Genomic DNA, 20,234 nt, shown 5'->3' on the forward strand with positions numbered 1-20,234 from the left:
AATTATAAAAAAAAAAATTCTAATTTGATGATATTTTTAGTTTTATTTTTAGTTTTATTTGGAGTTTCGAAATAATTTTTGTATCATTGTGTAGCCTACAATGTACCCTTTCAGTATTTAAAAAAAAAATCATCATCTTGAAAATTACCCCTACGAAATAAGAAGAGCTAGGCCTAGGCATAATAGTTAGTATGCTTACTTAATTGAGGGTAGGATATTTTCTTAGATCTATTATACAATTTATATCACCCCCTCCCCCCGCCATATATTTTTGTTCAGTGGAATTTATGATGACATATTAAGCTATGCATAATTTTATGTCATTATGACATAAAGCTTTATGCACCAGGGCCCTGGTTTGTTATCAAAATATCTGTTATATTTGTGTTACTAAACCCCTCAAAAAAAGTTCTGCAACTCAAGTTTGAGTGCTAATAAATTTCTTAGTGTGCCATCATCATATGTAAAAGTGGTATCATTGGAAAGTATGATTATTCCTCTTTACGATCATGTGTCATTTGTAATGATTGTGTTATCATGAAATACACAGACATGATAAATATGCAGCAATGTAAAACATTAAATGTTGCAAAATTCGTTGCCATGTCATGTTTGAGTTCTGCAACTCAAACTGCAAGTTTGAGTGCTAATAAATTTCTTAATGTGCCATCATCATGTGGAAAAGTGATATCTTTAGAAAGCATGATTATTATTATTTACAATCATGTGTCATTTGTAATGCTAGTGTTATGAAATACACAGACATGATAATACGCAGCAATGTTAGAAATGAAATGTTGCAAAATGCGTCGTTTCCAATAGGGAATTTCCAATTGTTTCGAGGATGGACCGAGTGCATTCACTGTCACCTGCATGGTGGAAATTCTATAGAAATGGAGACTCTTGTTAGAAATCAATGCATTTTGCAACATTTCACTTCTGACTTTTCTCGATGTTCAGGGTGACTGCATACTCCATGATTACAAAATCAAAGCAAATGGCATGTCATTGTAAAGAGGAATAATTCAGCTTTGCAATGATACCAGTTTCATCTTTTATACTTCATTAAACAAAAAGATATCATCCCCAAAACTGAGTCGCAAAACTTTTTTTGAGGGGTTTATATTATATTGTTATGCAGAAGAAAAGTGAATGAATCAAATCAAATATCAAAGTCGGCAGATCAGAATTGGATTAAAGTATATTTTCGGTGGAATTTTCTTTGAAGAAAAAAAGTAATATTCATGCCAATTGTATTCTATTATTTTTTCAAACATTGTTTTTTAGAAATAATCATTTAAATGTCAAATGTATGATTTATATTACAATTTCTCTCATAATTATGTTATACCACTGAACAAAAAAGTGTGATCTGAAATGTTTGTATTGAGAAGTAGCTAGCACAAATGTAAAGTGTTTTTCTCAAGTTTTTATTTTTAATTTATCTCAAATATGAAGATTTTTGTGGAAAAATGACACCTAAATATTTTTCAGTTCCTTATGACAAAGTAATGTGATGAAGGGGCATGACATACTCATTTGTTTGATATCAAGTTCATCATGATAGCACAAATATTTTATAAGGTACAGTAAATTTCATGATGTTTGGCAAGTGTTAACTTTCATTTGAATTTCCTGGTGTTATGTAAACTTCTAGCCTCAACTGTATATATCACTAAATTAATGGTTTATTACATACAGCTATCATACAAATAATAATCTTGTATGTGCACTTGTTTGCTTTTACTTCTGCATTTACAACTTCAAACTTCAATAACCTTTAGTATACAGTAATAGATGATTGTTTGCTTTTATTTTTGCATTCAAAACTCTAAATGTTACAAAACATGTATAAAGTGTGTTTTTATTGCTCAATATACAAAAATAATTCATATTGTAAACAATATAGTCATGATATGTAAGTAGCACAAAACAATGTGTGAAGTATAATGATGTAAGGTCGTTTATGCAGGGGTAGACCGCATAATGTCATTTTTTTATGTATTGGATGACAATTCTTGCTTTTCAAACTCTTATTTTGGCAGTCTAGCACATAACTTGCAATTCAAGTGTGCCTTTTTGATAAACACTACACGTAACTTGCAATTTAAGTGTGAATTTTTTATATATACTACACATTACTTGCAATTTAAGTGTGACTTTTTGATATACACTACACAAAACTTGCAATTTAAGTGTGACTTTTTGATATATACTACACAAAACTTGCAATTTGAGTGTGACTTTTTGATATACACTACTACAAATAATTTGCAATTTAAGTGTGAATTTTTTATATATACTACACATTACTTGCAATTTAAATGTGACATTTTGGTATATACTACACATTACTTGCAATTTAAGTGTGACTTTTTGATATATACTACACATAACTTGCAGTTTAAGTGTGACTTTTTGATATACACTACTACAAATAACTTGCAATTCAAGTGTGGCTTTTTGATATACTACACATTACTTGCAATTTAAGTGTGAAATTTTGATATATACTACAAATTACTTGCAATTTAAATGTGGCATTTTGATATATACTACACATTACTTGCAATTTAAGTGTGAAATTTTGATATATACTACAAATTACTTGCAATTTAAATGTGGCATTTTGATATATACTACACATTACTTGCAATTTAATTGTGACTTTTTGATATACACTACTACAAATAACTTGCAATTCAAGTGTGACTTTTTGATATATACTACACATATCCTGGAATTGAAGTTCAACTTAGCTGCTTTTGAAACACCTTATACATATATTTTTTTCATATATCCGAAAGGTGTTTCACAGGCAGCTAAGTGTAAGTTAAAGTTGAATTTTAATTCCAAGGTGGAATAACGAGAAAAAATTATAAGAGGCGAGTCTTTTCTCTAAGGTGTGCCAGTACCTGTCTGAATGGAGAGTGTTCCAAATTAAGAAGAGATCCTGTAAAAGTCTGGTTGCCATAACAATGAATGCAAGGTCCGAATACAAGCAATATGGGTCTGGTCTATACAAAACACAGGAAAATAACTACCCATATAGTGAAGATGGCCAACAAAATATGAGGTAGAGAACACTTAGATGAAAATGGGTATGTGGACAGTTGGGCACCCCTGAAGATGTAACTTTAATCTCAAATGATTTGAATTTAAATTCTTTTAGATTAAAGATAAATCTTCATGATTTTAATAGAAAGCCAGATTGGTCCCTATAATTACAGTTGATATGAATTCGTTTTAAATCATCTGCTAAATAGTAAACATTATAATTTACAATGTATATCACTTAATTTTGATTAAAATGTCCCAAAATAAAAGATGAAAATGGAAAGGTAAAAAATTCATGACATTTCTGGTTCAGGCCAGTTCGTTAAACAAAATAATTTTAATGCAAATGAATATTTACATATGGACTATCATCTTGAAAATGAAAAGTGGATGTTTTCATGCAGAGTTGCTACAAAAGATGTTAATATTTTCCTTATGATAAAAAGAATCTTTTTTATTATATATTATCCCTATGGAATTGTATTTCTTCATGGAATCTGATGAGCTTCCATCCTTTTTGCCTGCCAGTAGCAGAACTTGATCACCTTCTTCATTTTCTTCTGGTGGGTTTGCAGGACCTGGGTTTTCATGAGCTGGGTTTCCTGGAGGTGGCTGTTCTTGAGGCGGTTGTGCCGGAGGCTGCGGTTCTGGATGTGGGGTTACTGACGCACGCAGCTTATATGCAGCTACCACGGTGATAACCAACAGTAAAAATCCACTTGCTACGATGCCAGCAATCACTGAAACAGTGAAACGTGCACTTGATTCTTCCACATGAACCCCGTAAAAGAACGCCCGAGTACTGTCTGGAGAAAGGCAGGTGTAATTGCCAGATAGCTCAGGGGATGTCCTCCAGATCACCAAAGAATCTCTGTTGGTTAAGCAAAACTGATCTTGGCAATCACCATGTTCCTTGAAGGTTTGCCCATCTGGAATCACCCAAGAAGCACCAATAATGGAACAAGTAAGTTCCAATTGCTTTCCCGGCTGCACTGACCGGACTGTGTTGTTCAGTTGGCACTGTGGTAGGCCGTCTTTGTACACATGCTCCAGGTTAAAGCCGGCTGATGTGCTTGGTGTGAGGCAGCGCCCATGGCACTCCTGACCCGCATCTAGCCAGGATGCGATCCAATTCAGGTGGCAGTCGCATCGTAGTGGATTATCATCAAGTAAGATGGTCACATGTCTTGCATGATTAGACTCCACCCTAGATCCAGGGACAGGCACAGGTTGAGGCATTCCTTTGATGCTGTTCCCATCCAACACCACTTTCACCAATCTTGTCAAGCCAACAAATGCATGATGATGAATCTCTGAAATTCGATTATCCGATAGATATATTTCAGTCAACAACGGTGCATTGATGAAAGTATCTGCTTTAATCTGCGTGATTTTGTTCTCATTCAAATAAATGACACCCAGATTCTCTAGACCGCGAAAATGTTCTTCAGAAATGTCTGTGATACCATTGCATTTCATATCAAGACGATTTAAGTTGTTCAAACCGAGAAACGTCCCGTTGTCAAGAGCATGAATTTTGTTCAGAGACGTGCCTTCAATTACAAGCTTTGTCAATTTGAGATCAGTGAAGACCTCACTTTCCAAGACGCGCATGTAATAGTTGGACAGGACTAGGGTCTGCAATGTCTCTAACCCCTGAAGGCCACCCGACTCAATGTACTGCATGCCCGATATATTTAGATCCCTTATCTGATGGAATTTCTGGATGTTGCCACTGCTGAGGATGACTCGTTGTGAGTAATCCAGCTCTAGTTTCGCAATATTCTCACGAATATTTTCAGGAATGATGCCATATTCCGGACACATACAACGTCCTTGAAGCTCGAGTTCAGAGCTGCTATCTGACTGCATACTAAAGGTTGAGCATTGGCAATAATGTTGCCATGCCAGCGATGGGTTGAATGCTGCATACATGAGCAACAGAAATCCCGTGATGAATACTGTATGCAATCCTGCCATTGTTGTCATCAAAGCAATTCTGTACACATATCTGTATCCAAAATACAAACAACAAAACGTTTGTTTGATTGACGTCAAGTTTAGCAGTGAATTAAGAAAATAAGTATAAGTAGCAATAGAGATACTGAGATGCCTTTCTCACTTACACCTTGGTTTTTGTCTCACCTACATAGCAAAGTGAGACTATAGGTGCCGCTTTTAAGTTTTAAGTTTTTGAAATGACATCATAACTTAGAAAGTATATGGACCTAGTTCATGAAACTTGGCCATAATGTTAATCAAGTATTACTGAACATCCTATTAGAGTTTCATGTCACATGACCAAGGTCAAAGGTCATTTAGGGTCAATGAACTTAGACCATGTTGGAGGAATCAACATCCAAATCCTAACCTGAGGTTAAGTTTTTGAAATGTCATCATAACTTAGAAAATATATGAACCTAGTTCATGAAACTTGGACATAAGGTTAATCAAGTATCACTGAACATCCTGCATGAGTTTCACGTCACATGACTTAGGTCAAAGGTCATTTAGGGTCAATGAACTTTGGCCGATTTGGGGGTATCTGTTGAATTACAATCAAAACTTAAAAAGTTTATTGATCTGACTTTTGAAACTTGGACATAAGCCTAATCAAGTATCACTGAATATCCTGTGCGCATTTTAGGTCACATGACCAAGGTCAAAGGTCAATGAACTTTGGCCATAATGGGGGTATCTGTTGAATTACCATCATAACTTTGCAAGTTTATTGATCTGACTTTTGCAACTTGGACATAAGCCTAATCAAGTATCACTGAATATCCTGTGCAAGTTTCAGGTCACATGATCAAGGTCGAAGGTCATGTGAGGTCAATGATTTTTGGCCACATTGGGGGTATTTGTTGAATTACCATCCTATCTCTGTAAGTGTATTGGTCTAGTTCATCAAACGTGGAAATAAGAGTAACCAAATATCACTGAACATCTTGTGCGAGTTATAGCTAGTTTTCAAAGTCAGCACTGCTGCTATGTTGAATCGCATGATGCAGATGAGACGGCCAGAGGCATTCCACTTGTTATGTGTATTCGATCCCCTTAATTCAGTAAGTACCAGCCAATAAAATAAAATAAAATCATTAATTTCTATAATAACATTTCAAGTATGTACAAAATAGTACAAAATCAAGGTTTCCAATGCACAGGCGTACAGATGGAGGGGGAAGGAACTTGGGACCATAGACCCCCACAATTTTGAACGACCAAGAAAAAAAGGAGAAGGAAATAAAAAGAGAGAAGGGTACATTTTGATATTATTCTCTGTTGTGTCTAATCTAGAACAAAACTGTAGTTTTGTAAAAAAAAATGCAAAATTTTTGCTTCTTTTTCTTCCTCTTCTCTTTTAAATTCTTCTTTTTCTTTTCTTCTTCTACATCTTCTTCTTCTACCTCTTCTTCTTCTACTTCCTCTTCTTCCTCTTCTTTTCCTTCTTCTTCTCCTACTCATCCAATACGTCAGCACATACGTACAAGTCATGGGACATTGCGTCAGCAAATAACCTTGCCAGGAATCTATGAAGTATATGTACATAAAGACAGAAAACGCATATATAAAAAACCTCTGAGAACATACTGATGAATTCAATCCCGTGATTAATACAAATATTGATATGGGAGTAACGAGTCTTTATACTATTTCTGAGAACTTATATGAATTTAAACCCATGATTAGTATATTGATATTGGAGTAACGAGTGGACTTTCCCCTGTTGTTGATTACATTACAAAAAAAGTCCTTCAGGGAAAAGATCGAGCAATGAGTAATCCCGGGCCTCTTTCGGGGGGGGGCAGGGCCCTGAACGATTTTGGGGGGATATTGATGAGTCACAAGCAAAAAAAAAAGATTTCTGTAAAAAAAAAATGTTGGTCATTTTGGTTACGTTTCTCCATTTTGTCAGACCATCCATAATTCATTTGGGGGTGCTGCCTATGGAAATAATAAGTGCTGCACCCCCATGAAAATAATTTTTGGTGATAGCGGCCCCGCTTTCCATGGCAATGGGGGCACTTCCATTGACGAGTGGATACCATGCGCATCCATGGGGTTTCGAAAGTAAACATGCAGGTATTTTCCATGTTCTGAAAATGCACCCTTAACAAGTATTGGCGTGTGAAATCGTACCCTTAACAAGTATTGGAAACCAAAAGGTACCCTTGCATTGACAAGTATTCCATAGTCTTTTTTTTTAATTTGTAAATTGGACCTTAACCCTAAAAGGACTGGGCTATTTGAGACGTATTGAGGACTAGGGGGAGGGGGGGGCATGATTTGGCCCGCATATTCTTTACCACATAAACTACAAGCTAGTATTTAAAAAAAAATCTTAAGATTGTTATTTTTAAATAATTATGAATAAAATATGCAATTTTATTCATGGAAAACATTATTTGCATATTAACCACCCTATTTCAATTCAAATTTTATTCTTCTTTTTTGCAGATGTCATCTTTTTTTTATCTAATTCAAAAGTTTCCACGAAGAAAAATTTCACAAGTCAATTTTTTCCTTTTGTATTTCTTGGTTTTGAGATTTTTTTATGTAAGTTTGTTTTTCATCGATTTTTTTTTTCAATGGAAATTATTACAGACCATTTAACAACTAAATTAAAGCCTAAATTAGTTCAGCACACCAATTATTAGAATGAAAAATAGTCATCCTCCTTTATGAATTTCATCTTCCATAAACTTTGTACACAAAGTTTAAAAATGAGCCATTTTCGGCATGACATTACATCGTAAAAAGTTACGTGACGTCGCGGTGGTAGACCCGGGGAGCGTTCCATGAAAGGACTTGTCGGACGTTTTGTCCGACAGTTACCATAGTAATACTGCTTCTTAGCCAATCAACATGAAGGAAAGTTGTCGGATCTGACATCTTGTCGGACAAAAATGTTAATGAAACGCTCCCCCGTATGTCAAGGTCGCGAATTTGGTCTCAAAAGTTGCGTGAGACTTAAAAAAAAAAAAAGGTCATAAAATTTTGCGACGCTATCTCTTTGCGTTTTGGAAATATCGCGCGAAGCGTCGAAAGGGGAGGGGCGGGCATCATGGCCCCCAGTCCTTTTGGGGTTAAAGACGTAGTTTTCCTTGCGAAATATATAGTACCCCTATACAGGCGCGGATCCAGGATTTCGAAGGGAGGGGGGCCCAAATTCGACCTGATTTTGGCGCCCCTGTGTACTTTTCGGAAAAATGGCGGCCCCCATAGGCGGCGGAAGCGGGGGGGGGACGTGTCCCCTCCTAAATTTTAGACGGGGGACGGTCCCCACTAAATTTGTTTATGATAAACTTTTTTTTTTTTTGCTGGGCAATTTGTTTTCCTTGTTCCCCCCTAAATTCACGTGGACTCCCCCTGAAACGTGTGTTGTCCCCCCTCCCAGGTTGATGGCCTTTTTTTTTTTTTTTTTTTTTTGCTTTTTGGTTTAGCAACTCCTAAAATTTAGGTTGATAACCTTTTTGGGGGGCGCTTGTCCAATTTTGTACCTGTGTCCATCCCAAAAATTCAAGTGCACACCCCCTACATTTTTTGTTATGGCGGCCCCTCCCTCCCCCCAGGCAATCATAAGTGCCTTAAATGCATGTTGAATTATCTTATTTCATAAACACATGAATCAGGGGCGGATTCAGCCTTCGCCAATAAAGGGGCCACATTTTCCCCGATCGGCCGCTCGAAGATGTTTTTTTTTCGTTTGTTTCTTTGAAGGGGGTAGTCCTATAAGTCACCTCTTAGCTTTATTCTCTAAATCAACATAAATGTATAATATCATAATCCTTATTTTATAATGACCGCGCGAAGCGCGAGCAATTTTTTTTATGAAATTGTATGTATTTTTCCTAAAATTTGAACATTCTGAAAAAAGATGTGCCTGCAATACTGCGAACGCGAAGCGCGAGTATAATTTTTTGATATACGTTTTGAACTGATTGGAAAGGTAGGCCTACCAGTCCTGTTAAAGACTGCATACAGTTAGCCATGAAGACGTTAAAGATTTCAACAATCAAATAATGCGAGCGCGAAGCGCGAGCTGAAAATTTTTGACATTTCTACATAAAGAATGGAAAACTTTAATCAGTTTTTGTAATCATGAACAGGATAGCTATACAGTATAACTAAACAATTGATGCGAGCGCAAAGTGCGAGCGGAAAAATTCTAGATTTAGACCTAGAACGGGACACTCTATTCATGTTTCCTAAATCATGAAAAAGATGAGTAATGCGAGCGCAAAGCGCGAGCAGAAAATGTTTGTTTACGTTTTGAACTGATCGAAAAGTGCCTTTTAAGGACTGCTTGCATTTAGACACGAAGACATTACATATTTCATTAATCAAATAATGCGAGCGCGAAGCGCGAGCTGAAAATTTTTGACATTTCTACATAAAGAATGGAAAAATTAATAATCAGTTTTTGTAATCATGAACAGGATAGCTATACAGTATAACTAAACAATTGATGCGAGCGCGAAGTGCGAGCGGAAAAATTGTAGTTTTAGACCTAGAACGGGACACTCTATTCATGTTTCCTAAATCATGAAAAAGATGAGTAATGCGAGTGCAAAGCGCGAGCAGAAAATGTTTGTATACGTTTTGAACTGATCGAAAAGTGCCTTTTAAGGACTTGCTTGCATTTAGACATGAAGACATTACATATTTCATTAATCAAATAATGCGAGTGCGAAGCGCGAGCTGAAAATTTTTGACATTTCTACATAAAGAATGGAAAACTTTAATCAGTTTCTGTAATCATGAACAGGATAGCTATACAGTATAACTAAACAATTGATGCGAGCGCGAAGTGCGAGCGGAAAAATTCTAGATTTAGACCTAGAACGGGACACTCTATTCATGTTTCCTAAATCATGAAAAAGATGAGTAATGCGAGCGCAAAGCGCGAGCAGAAAATGTTTGTTTACGTTTTGAACTGATCGAAAAGTGCCTTTTAAGGACTGCTTGCATTTAGACATGAAGACATTACATATTTCATTAATCAAATAATGCGAGCGCGAAGCGCGAGCTGAAAATTTTTGACATTTCTACATAAAGAATGGAAAAATTAATAATCAGTTTTTGTAATCATGAACAGGATAACTATACAGTATAACTAAACAATTGATGCGAGCGCGAAGTGCGAGCGGAAAAATTGTAGTTTAAAACCTAGAACGGGACACTCTATTCATGTTTCCTAAATCATGAAAAAGATGAGTAATGCGAGTGCAAAGCGCGAGCAGAAAAGGTTTGTATATGAACTGATCAAAAAGTGCCTTTTAAGGACTGCTTGCATTTAGACATGAAGACATTACGTATTTCATCAATTAAACAATGCGAGCGCGAAGCGCGAGCTGAAAATTTTTGACATTTTTACATAAAGAATGGAAAACTTTAATACAATTTACTTAATTACAGAAAAAGCGATTCGAATCTGTACTGATTCCCAATATTTATCACACACAAATCCATTATTCCATAAACTAAAGACTCTAATGCAGTATTTGACATAAATACACTTCAAAGTTTACTACTTATGTTTAAGTACGTAAATAACATGCTCCCACCTACCTTCATTCCACAATTTTTATTCTCTGAATACATCTATTCATTCATACCCTACCCGTAACTTCAAATTTCCATTTAATCAACCCCAAACTGCTTATTGCGCAGAAATCCATAAGACACCATGGTCCAGATTTGTGTAACTCTCTACCAGCAGAGTCTGTAAAACAATCTTCGTCTCTTCACTCATTTAAGGCAAACGTTAAATCTATGTTATTATCAGAATATTTGAAGTAAAATTTTTGTGTCATATCCTTTTTATCGTGAATTTATTCCTCCTTCGATTTAGTCATTACCAATATCTTCATCATGACCACCATCATCTCCATGGCCATCATCATCATCATCATCATAATCATCATCAACATCATCATCATATCACCGTCACCCTTACCTTTATCATCTTCATCTTCATACTATAACATTGCATGAATTCATGTTTCGTATTTGAAAATATATGCCAATTCTGCTTTATAAATGTATTAATTCAATTAGTATAAGTTTGGGATTGTCATTTTTTCAAGCAATCTACTTATGATGACAATCCTCCTGCAAATTGTGAATATCATATAGTTAATCATTTTTGCCTGGAATTATTTTTTTAGTACTCATTATTTATGATTCATGCCAAAAGTGCTAACATATTATGTTTTTTATGTTGTGAAAAATGTATTATACGAATGTTATGGATGCAGAAGAAAACAATAAATCAAATCAAATCAATTGATGCGAGCGCGAAGTGCGAGCGGAAAAATTCTAGATTTAGACCTAGAACGGGACACTCTATTCATGTTTCCTAAATCATGAAAAAGATGAGTAAGAGGGGATCTTCCTACATTAATAATGCGAGCGCAAAGCGCAAGCAGAAAATGCTTGTACACGTTTTGAACTGATCGAAAAGTGCCTTTTAAGGACTGCTTGCATTTTGCCATGAAGACATTACATATTTCACAATCAAATAAATACGTGCGCGAAGCGCGAGCTCAAAATTTTTGACATTTCTACATAAAGAATGGAAAACTTTAATCAGTTTTTGTAATCATGAACAAGATAGCTATATGATGCGAGCGCGAAGTGCGTTTTGAACTGATCGAAAAGTGCCTTTTAAGGACTGCTTGCATTTAGCCATGAAGACATTACATATTTCACAATCAAATTATGCGAGCGCGAAGTGCGAGCGTAAAAAAAATCGAGATTTCGACCTTGAACGGGAAACTCTATTCGTGTTTTGTAAATCATGAAAGGGATGAGAAAGGGGATCTTCCTAATACGAGCACAAAGGGCGAGCAGAATTTTTCGATATTGTGATCTGAAACTGGATAACTGAATGAAAATGCGCGCGCGTGTTTCAGATTTACACCTAGAATCTAGGCATTCTAAACAATCTTTTATCATGAAAATAAAAGCGAGCGCGAAGCGCGAGCTTAAAATATTTGATATTCCGATCTGATATTTCAAACACTTTGTAGAAAACTTGTAAGGTGGATATAAATCGCACTTGATAAAGAGCTGATATGTTTCATCATTACTTTAATTTTGAGACATTGGACCTTGACATCCTTAGGACATGTTATCATATGAATATGATGACTATATATCTTCCTATTCATCTTGCTAAGCGCGAGATAAAACAAAAGTGACAATTTAATTATTAAATTGATATCTTAGTATTAATGCATAATGAGGGAGCGGAATCTGATGATATTATGGCCTGAACACTGAACATTTCAAGCACCTTTTTATTCATGAATAGGATGCATCATTAATTAGTTGATATATTTTTAACATTAATGCGAGCGCAAATCGCGAGCAGAAATTTTTGATAAACTGTCATGAAAAGGGGATTTTAAGTAGTTTGTTATACAATCAATATTGAGACATACATAACCTGCCAATCAAAAATGCAAGCATAGCAGCGCTAGCTGATGCGTTTTGACAATCAGACCTGAAAAGGGATATTTTGAAAACTTTATGGAATACATGAAAATAATAGGTACCTGATAAATCAAATTCGCGAACGCGCAGCGCAATTGGAAAATGTTAATATTCAGACCATAAAACTATCATTTTTACAGAGCACTTTTTAAAAATCAATATGTAAATCACAAAAATTAATGAAAGTTCGATTTCCAAGGAGAAATATGTTTTGTATACTGACTTCCAAACTTGATATTCAAGCTCCGTGTTGAACAAGATATTTTGATCACTTAACAGGCAATGCGAGCGCGAAGCGCGAGCGAAAATTTTATATAGTGACATAAAATATTTTTTCCAAGTCTTCCTCTCATCTTATTTTATTCATTCGTCTTCCTCCTTTTCTTTTTTCTTTTTCTTCCTTTTTCTTTCTTCCCCCCCCCCCTTTTTTGCTCTACCAATAGGGGGTCCGGGCCCCTCGGGTCCCCACCTGGATCCGCCTATGCATGAAGAAGATGCAATTGAATAATGGTTTTATAATGATTTGTTCATGAATAAATGTAATATCACTTTAACAAATAATCGATGCGAGCGGGAAACTCGAGCGATTTCTATTTTAACCATTTGATGCTTTCAATTCGTTTAACTTCTCATCAGAGTAGGCCCTGCTAGAATTATGTGAGCGGGATCCAGGCGCGGATCCAGGATTTCTTAGGGGGCCCTAATTTCAAGTCAAGTAATAATCGTTCCGAAATATTGACTCCCATTGCCGAATGGGTAATGTCTAGTTCCACAGAAACCTCTCTTGCATTGTAGGCATTCTTCGTTCTTGTGGGTACTCCCATTATTTTTTTCTTTTCTACTTTTTGCTTCAGGGGTTGAAAAATCTTATGGGGATGACGCCCCTGTATCGCCGCGTATGAAAACTGGTAGTGCAATAACTTAATTGTATATTCTGCATGAAAGAAAATTAATATTTTATTTTGGGTAAGATATTCTTGAAAAAGATATAAATTTACATGTTTTTTTATTATAAAGGTGAGGTAGATTCAGTAGTCAGCACTCAGCATTTACTAATTGGGAGTGCACTGCCTACTTTGATCTGTAAGTGTTTGGATATATTATATAATCTTTTGTTATTCGCTTGAATTCCATTCAAAACATTGAGTTGTCTTGTCAATCCTAATCAGCAAACATTGGCTCTTCCGCTCTTGCAACAATCATATAAAGTATCAAAAGGTTATGCATCTTATAATCTTGCTCAAATTTTATATACTCCAAATAGATTTTCAAAAGAAACAAAATGCGTGTAAACGGTGTATATAAAAAGAATATAAGATACTAAAGATAAATTACTGTAAAAACATACTTTATTGTCAGTGTCTTTATAAATATGAAAACAATGCTCTTAAGTTCGCATCATTTTGGACGATAAGTTCTTATCTCTCTCTCTTTCATACAATACTAGTGAAACATGAATTCCAAGGTCCCATGTATCTTGTATACATCAACTATTTCAAGATGTAACAATAAATGTAAATGATAGCAATGCAGTTTAGACCTGAGTAAATCCACGTAATATTTTCAGTGGAATTCGTTTAAAAAAATAAAACGTGATTTCCCACTGTAGGTTAGAAAAGAAAAGGTGTCGTATCATCAACTGTATATAGCTGTCTTTTACGCATTACTACATGAAACAAAAAATATAGGAACGATATAAACCATAGAGTTATTTCAGTTATTTGAGTATTTGACGATTCGTCAAAAAATAAAAAACGCATCCGAAACTTTCACCATTACAATGAAAGTATCATTTATTCTTTTACATATTGCACACTAAAAAATAAAGGTTCAAAATTGAACCCCGAAAGGTTCTTGCAAAATCAGCACCCAATGGGTTCAAAAATTGAACCCCTGATTTGGGGTTTAAAGATTGAACCCTGCGGTTGGGGTTCATTTTTGCACCCTGCGGGTTCAAAACTGCACCCCTAAATTTCAAATTGAACCCCTATGGGTGCAATTTTGAACCCGCAGGGTGCAAAAATGAACCCCAACCGCAGGGTTCAATTTTTTAACCCCAAATCAGGGGTTCAATTTTTTAACCCATAGGGTGCTGATTTTGCATCAACCCTTCGGGGTTCAATTCTGAAAATTTATTTCTTAGTGCTTGCAAGTAAACTTCAAAATTTCTGTAAATAATATCTATCAATATGTCCATCAGTGTTGTAGTCAAGGCTCAAACCTCCAAGGCCAAGGCTTTAATACCCAAGACCAAGGCATCAATCCCCAAGGCCATGCCTAAAAACCTCAGGGCCAAGGCATTTCAAACTTTCAATATATGGAACAATGAGCCAACAACAAGGCGGCAGTTCGAATATCAGTTCGGCGCCCCTACATGTAGGTCGATCATCAATTTGCCCCCCCCCCCTTCGAACATCATTTTGGCATCCCTTCGAACTCAATTTGCCTTCCCTAGTTCGAATATCATCCCCCCTAGCTCGAGTATCAATTTTGCGCCCCCCTAGTTCGATCATTAATTTGGCCCCCCCTTCGAATATCATTTCGCCCCCCTAGCTCGAGTATTAGTTTTGCGCCCCCCTAGTTAGAACATCAATTCGGCGCCCCCTAGTTTGAGTATCATAGGCGCCCCCCTAGCTCGAACATCGATTCGGCCCCCCTCCCCAGATCGAGTATCAATTTGGCGCCCCCACTTCGAACATCATTTCGGCGCCCTCCTAGTTCGAATATCAGTTCGGCGCCCCTACATGTAGGTCGATCATTAATTTGGCCCCCCCCCCTCGAATATCATTTCGCCCCCCTAGCTCGAGTATTAATTTTGCGCCCCCTAGTTTGAGTATCAATTTGGCGCCCCCCTAGTTTGAACATTAATTCGGCGCCCCCCTAGTTTGAGTATCATAGGCGCCCCCCCTAGCTCGAACATCGATTCGGCCCCCCTCCCCAGATCGAGTATCAATTTGGAGCCCCCACTTTGAACATCATTTCGGCGCCCTCCTAGTTCGAATATCAGTTCGGCGCCCCTACATGTAGGTCGATCATTAATTTGGCCCCCCCCCCTCGAATATCATTTCGCCCCCCTAGCTCGAGTATTAATTTTGCGCCCCCCTAGTTAGAACATCAATTCGGCGCCCCCTAGTTTGAGTATCAATTTGGCGCCCCCTACCTCGAACATCGATTCGGCCCCCTCCCTAGTTCAAGTATCAATTTGGCGCCCCCACTTCGAACATCATTTCGGCGCCCTCCTAGTTCGAATATCAGTTCGGCGCCCCTACATGTAGCTCGATCATAAATTTGGCCCCCCCTTCGAATATCATTTCGCCCCCCCCCCCTAGCTCGAGCATTGATTTTGCGCCCCCTAGTTTGAGTATCAATTTGGCGCCCCCTACCTCAAACATCGATTCGGCCCCCCTCCCTAGTTCGAGTATCAATTTGGCGCCCCCACTTCGAACATCATTTCGGCGCCCTCCTAGTTCGAATATCAATTCGGCGCCCCTACATGTAGGTCCAACATCAATTTGGCGCCCCTAGTTGAATATTAATTTGGCGCCCCTACATGTAGGTCGATCATCACTTCGGCCCCCCCCCCCCCCGTTCGAACATCAATTCGGCCCCCAGTTCGAACATCATTTTGGCATCCCTTCGAACATCATTTCGGCGCCCTCCTAGTTCGAATATCGATTCGGCGCCCCTACATGTAGGTCCAACATCAATTTGGCGCCCCTAGTTCGAATACCATTCCCCCCCTAGCTCGAGTATCACTTTGACCCCCACAGTTCCAACATCAATTTGGCGCCCCTACGTCGAACATTAATTCGCCCCCCCCCCCCCCGTTCAAACATCAATTCTGCCCCCAGTTCGAACAGCATTTTGACATTCCTTCGAACATCATTTCAGCGCCCTTTTGGTTCGAACATCATTTTCTTTCCTCCTCTTCCTCTTTTTTTTCTTCTCGTCCTTTCCCTCTTCGTCTCCCCTTTTCTTCTCTTCTTTCCCCTTTCTCTCTTTCTTTTTTCTTCTCTCCTTTCTTCCCTCTTCCTCTTTCTCCTTTTTCTCCTTTTCCTCTCTCTTTTCACCCTCTTCCTCTTTTTTTCTCCCTCCCCTCCTTTTCTTCTCTTCCTTCCCCTCTTCCTCTTTTTTCTCTTTCTTTCCCCTCTTCTTTTCTCCTTTTTTCTTTTCTTTCCCCTCTTCTTTTTCTTCTTTTCTTTCCCCTCTCTTTTTTCTTTCCTCCCTCTTCCCCTCTCTCCTTTTCTTTCCCCTCTTCCTCTTTTTCCCCCTCTCCCCCTCCCTTTTCTTCTCTTCCTTTCCCCTTTTCTTCCCCCTTCTCTCTCTTTTTTCCTCTTCTTTCTTCCCTCTTCCTCTCTTTCCTTTTTTTCTTTTTCCTCTCTCTTCCCCCTCTTCCTCTTTTTTTTTCTTCTCCCTCCCCCTCCCTTTTTCTTCTCTTCCTTCCCCCCTCTTCCTCTTTTTTCTCTTTCTTTCCCCTCTTTTTCTTTTTTTCTTTCCCTTCTTCTTTTCTTTCCCCTCTTTTTTTCTTCTCTTCTTTCCTCCCTCTCTCTCCCCCTTTCTTTTCTTCTCTTCCTCCTTTCTTTCCTCTTTTTCCTCTCTCTCCTTTTCTTCTCTTCCTTTCCCCTCTCTTTTTTTTCTCCTTTTCCTTTCCCTCTCTTTTTCCTTCTCTTTCTTTCCCCTTTTCCTCTCTCTTTTCCTTCCCTTCCTTCCCCCTCTTCCCTTTTTCTTCTTTTCTTTCCCCCTTTCCTCTCTCTTTTTCCCCTCTTCTTCCTTCCCCCTCTTCCTCTCTCTCCCCCCTCTTCTTTTCCCCTCTCCTCTCTCTCTTTTTTCTTTCCCCCTTTTCCTCTCTTTTTTTTCCTTTCTTCTTTTTCTTCTTTTTTTCCCCTCTTCCCCTCTTTTTCTCTTTCTTTCCCTCTCTCTTTTTTTTTCGCCGAAGGGGGGGGGGGCCGAGGCCCCCTCGGCCCCCCCCATGGATCCGCGCCTGCCCCTATAAATGGTTTTGACACCCTTATTACGTACGTGCGTACGTACAATGCCAGATCTTGAAACGGAGACCCTGTTTCTTTGGATACGCATGATATCCACTCGTTAATGGGAGCCCCCCCCCCTGGGGGCCTCATTTCACACAAAAATTGGTATGATAGACAGTCTAGCTTGACAACAGAAAAAAATCACCTTTTTGATTGGATCTTCCAATGAAAGGTTATATTCCAGCAAGACCATAGCAACATTTTATAAAATGGGGGGGGGGGGGCAGTGGCAACCACCAACAGTACCGCACGCAGGGAGTGGTTACGGGGTTCAACCCCCCTTCAATATTTGTTATAACCCACCCCCCCGTAATGAATAAAACCCCTCCCTCCCACTATTTTTTTTAGAAGACCCTTTTTTGTTTGTCATTTTTTTTTTTGGGGGGGGGTAGGAAACGACCTGAAATTTTGGGTTGTCAACATTTCATTCAGCTTGAGCCCCCCCCCCCTTAAGAATCATGCATACGCTATATACTGCCATTATTTGTTTAAAGAAAAGAAAAAGGGAAGGGGAAAGCAACACAGAAGAGAGCTCGAGTATCAAAAAGTGTCAGAATAAAGGTCGATTCAATGTTATCCCTATTCAATTTGAGGAAAAAATGGCGTCTCCTCTATTCATGCTATAGGTCATGTTACCCCCCCCCCCCCATTAAGTATATTCACCCCGTAACTGTATGCAAGTTAAGTTTATTCAAATTCAAACGTAAGGATTACAATAAAAATTGAATTAACATTTTTTCTTAAGGAATTATCTAACAAAATTTACAATTACAAATTAACATTTCTTACAATAAAAAGAGTCACAAATTAAACAAAACGAAAACAAAAGGAAAATCATAACAAAACAAATCTAAAGCAGAAAAAACAATCAACTATATGCTGTCAGAAACTGTTTCACCTGACTATCTGTCAATTAACCGTTAGTGGAGTACCGCGAGTCACAGCATTGGCATATTTTTTCTGCTAGGTCTATTTTTACAACAAAGTTTTCTTCAGGGTGAACTTCCCCTTTAACATCTTAAAATGGGGCAATCACTTTAAGTAGTCAAAAAGAAGCATATGTCACTACATAAATAAGTCGAAGTGCGAGGAAATATATTTGGTGTTTATTGACTTAAAAACGTTAAACAGACAATGCGAGCTACGGGAACAATGAAGACATAGGCCTGAGCAAATAATGATTCATTAAGTTATGAAAAAATGTATCATAACATAATTATGATATAACATTATAATGAACAATAATTAAGTCTTTCCCACGAAGTTTCTCTATTTTTTTTTTGGGGGGGCACGTGTCCCCCCCCCCGTAGTTGCGCCACTGTTGACCGCTATAATTATTCTTATCAAAACAATAATCAACGGGTACTAATTCGTCGTTCTAATTTATCAAAGTGCAAAATCATCATATAATTTGTGAAATATTAATTTTGCTTTAATTTGAGGCCATACTTGGAACGCAAATCATACATTTTATTTATTTCAGTGATGCTTATTTTGATTACATCCATTTCTTTGGGCGCTAACAAAAACTTAAATTTTTCAGCATCATTGTATGTAATAAAATCTGGTATTACGTCTTTTATCTTGTCAATCAAATTGGTACGGGGATTATCAAGATTTCTGCATTGGGTAATACAGTGATATTCATCTTCAATATCAAGATGCCAAAGAGGGCAGAGACTTTTTCTACTGGAATCTCTTTGTATCTCCCTTTATTTTATTATCGCTTATTCTGAGTTTGTTGAAGGTTGTAATTTCCTTCATGTCAATATCCAAGAATAATTTTCAAATTTTTAATGATATATTAATTAATTGTATACTTATAGTACACAGTAGTATACTAGTATTTTCGTCAAGACTTTCTCACCAATATTTTACATGTTTTATATATTTCTCTTTAAATTCATCAACTCTGGTTTTAAATATAATTACACTATTATTTGATGACTTGTCGATTTTTGTCATTCATATTTTGTTTGTACATGTACTTTCAATACCCCCTATATGGCCGTATATAAAGGCCTAATATGGTAATCTTCATTTGAAGATTATCATAATTACCCAATCAATTGGCGATTGCGTTATTAAGAAAGTGCCTAAAGATATATTCGTTACTGCATTCGTTCCTAACCCATTTTAGAATTGTCTGTACGTTTAAACGATGAACAACATCATATCATGATGGTAATTAACATAGCTCACAATCTATGTGGAGATTTTCTATACATGATTAGAAACCATTGCAAGAATAAAACAATATATATATTATAATCATATAGTTGAGAAAAGATACGCAATAATTGACTAAATTATTATTTTGTAACTCACCAAATATCCTGAGCCATGAGAATGGAAGAATTTCATCACATGAATAGAATGGAGAGCTCGTCTCGTTTTCGTCATGTAAAAAGGCTATTACAGTACTGAGGTAGGCCTACGGTAAAAATGTGCAAACATAGCAAGGCAAGTGGAATTCCCCAGTGGTATCGATATTCATAATGGGGAAGAGGAAGAACTTTCGAAGTCCAAGTTCAGGAAACATGTACATGTTTTTTTGTCCAATAGGTCAAAGAACTTTGCCCCATGTGTTATTATACTTTACTATAATATAATGTTACTGAATCATCTGACTCGACGACATGCCGG

At 37.3% G+C, this 20,234-nt stretch overlaps 1 protein-coding gene across 1 annotated transcript; it reads right to left on the reverse strand.

Annotated features, from left to right (window-relative positions):
* Positions 1-3,363: 3,363 nt before the first annotated feature.
* LOC121406427 (leucine-rich repeat-containing protein 4-like) lies at positions 3,364-20,210 on the reverse strand. Its single transcript, XM_041597452.1, has 2 exons — positions 19,917-20,210; positions 3,364-5,068 (listed from the first exon to the last, which is right to left on the reverse strand). The coding sequence occupies exon 2, from the start codon at positions 5,044-5,046 to the stop codon at positions 3,454-3,456; it is 1,593 nt and encodes a 530-aa protein (XP_041453386.1). The 5' UTR covers positions 5,047-5,068; positions 19,917-20,210; the 3' UTR covers positions 3,364-3,453.
* Positions 20,211-20,234: the final 24 nt, after the last annotated feature.

This window comes from Lytechinus variegatus, chromosome 1, assembly GCF_018143015.1.
Source record: "Lytechinus variegatus isolate NC3 chromosome 1, Lvar_3.0, whole genome shotgun sequence".
NCBI lineage: Eukaryota > Metazoa > Echinodermata > Echinoidea > Temnopleuroida > Toxopneustidae > Lytechinus > Lytechinus variegatus.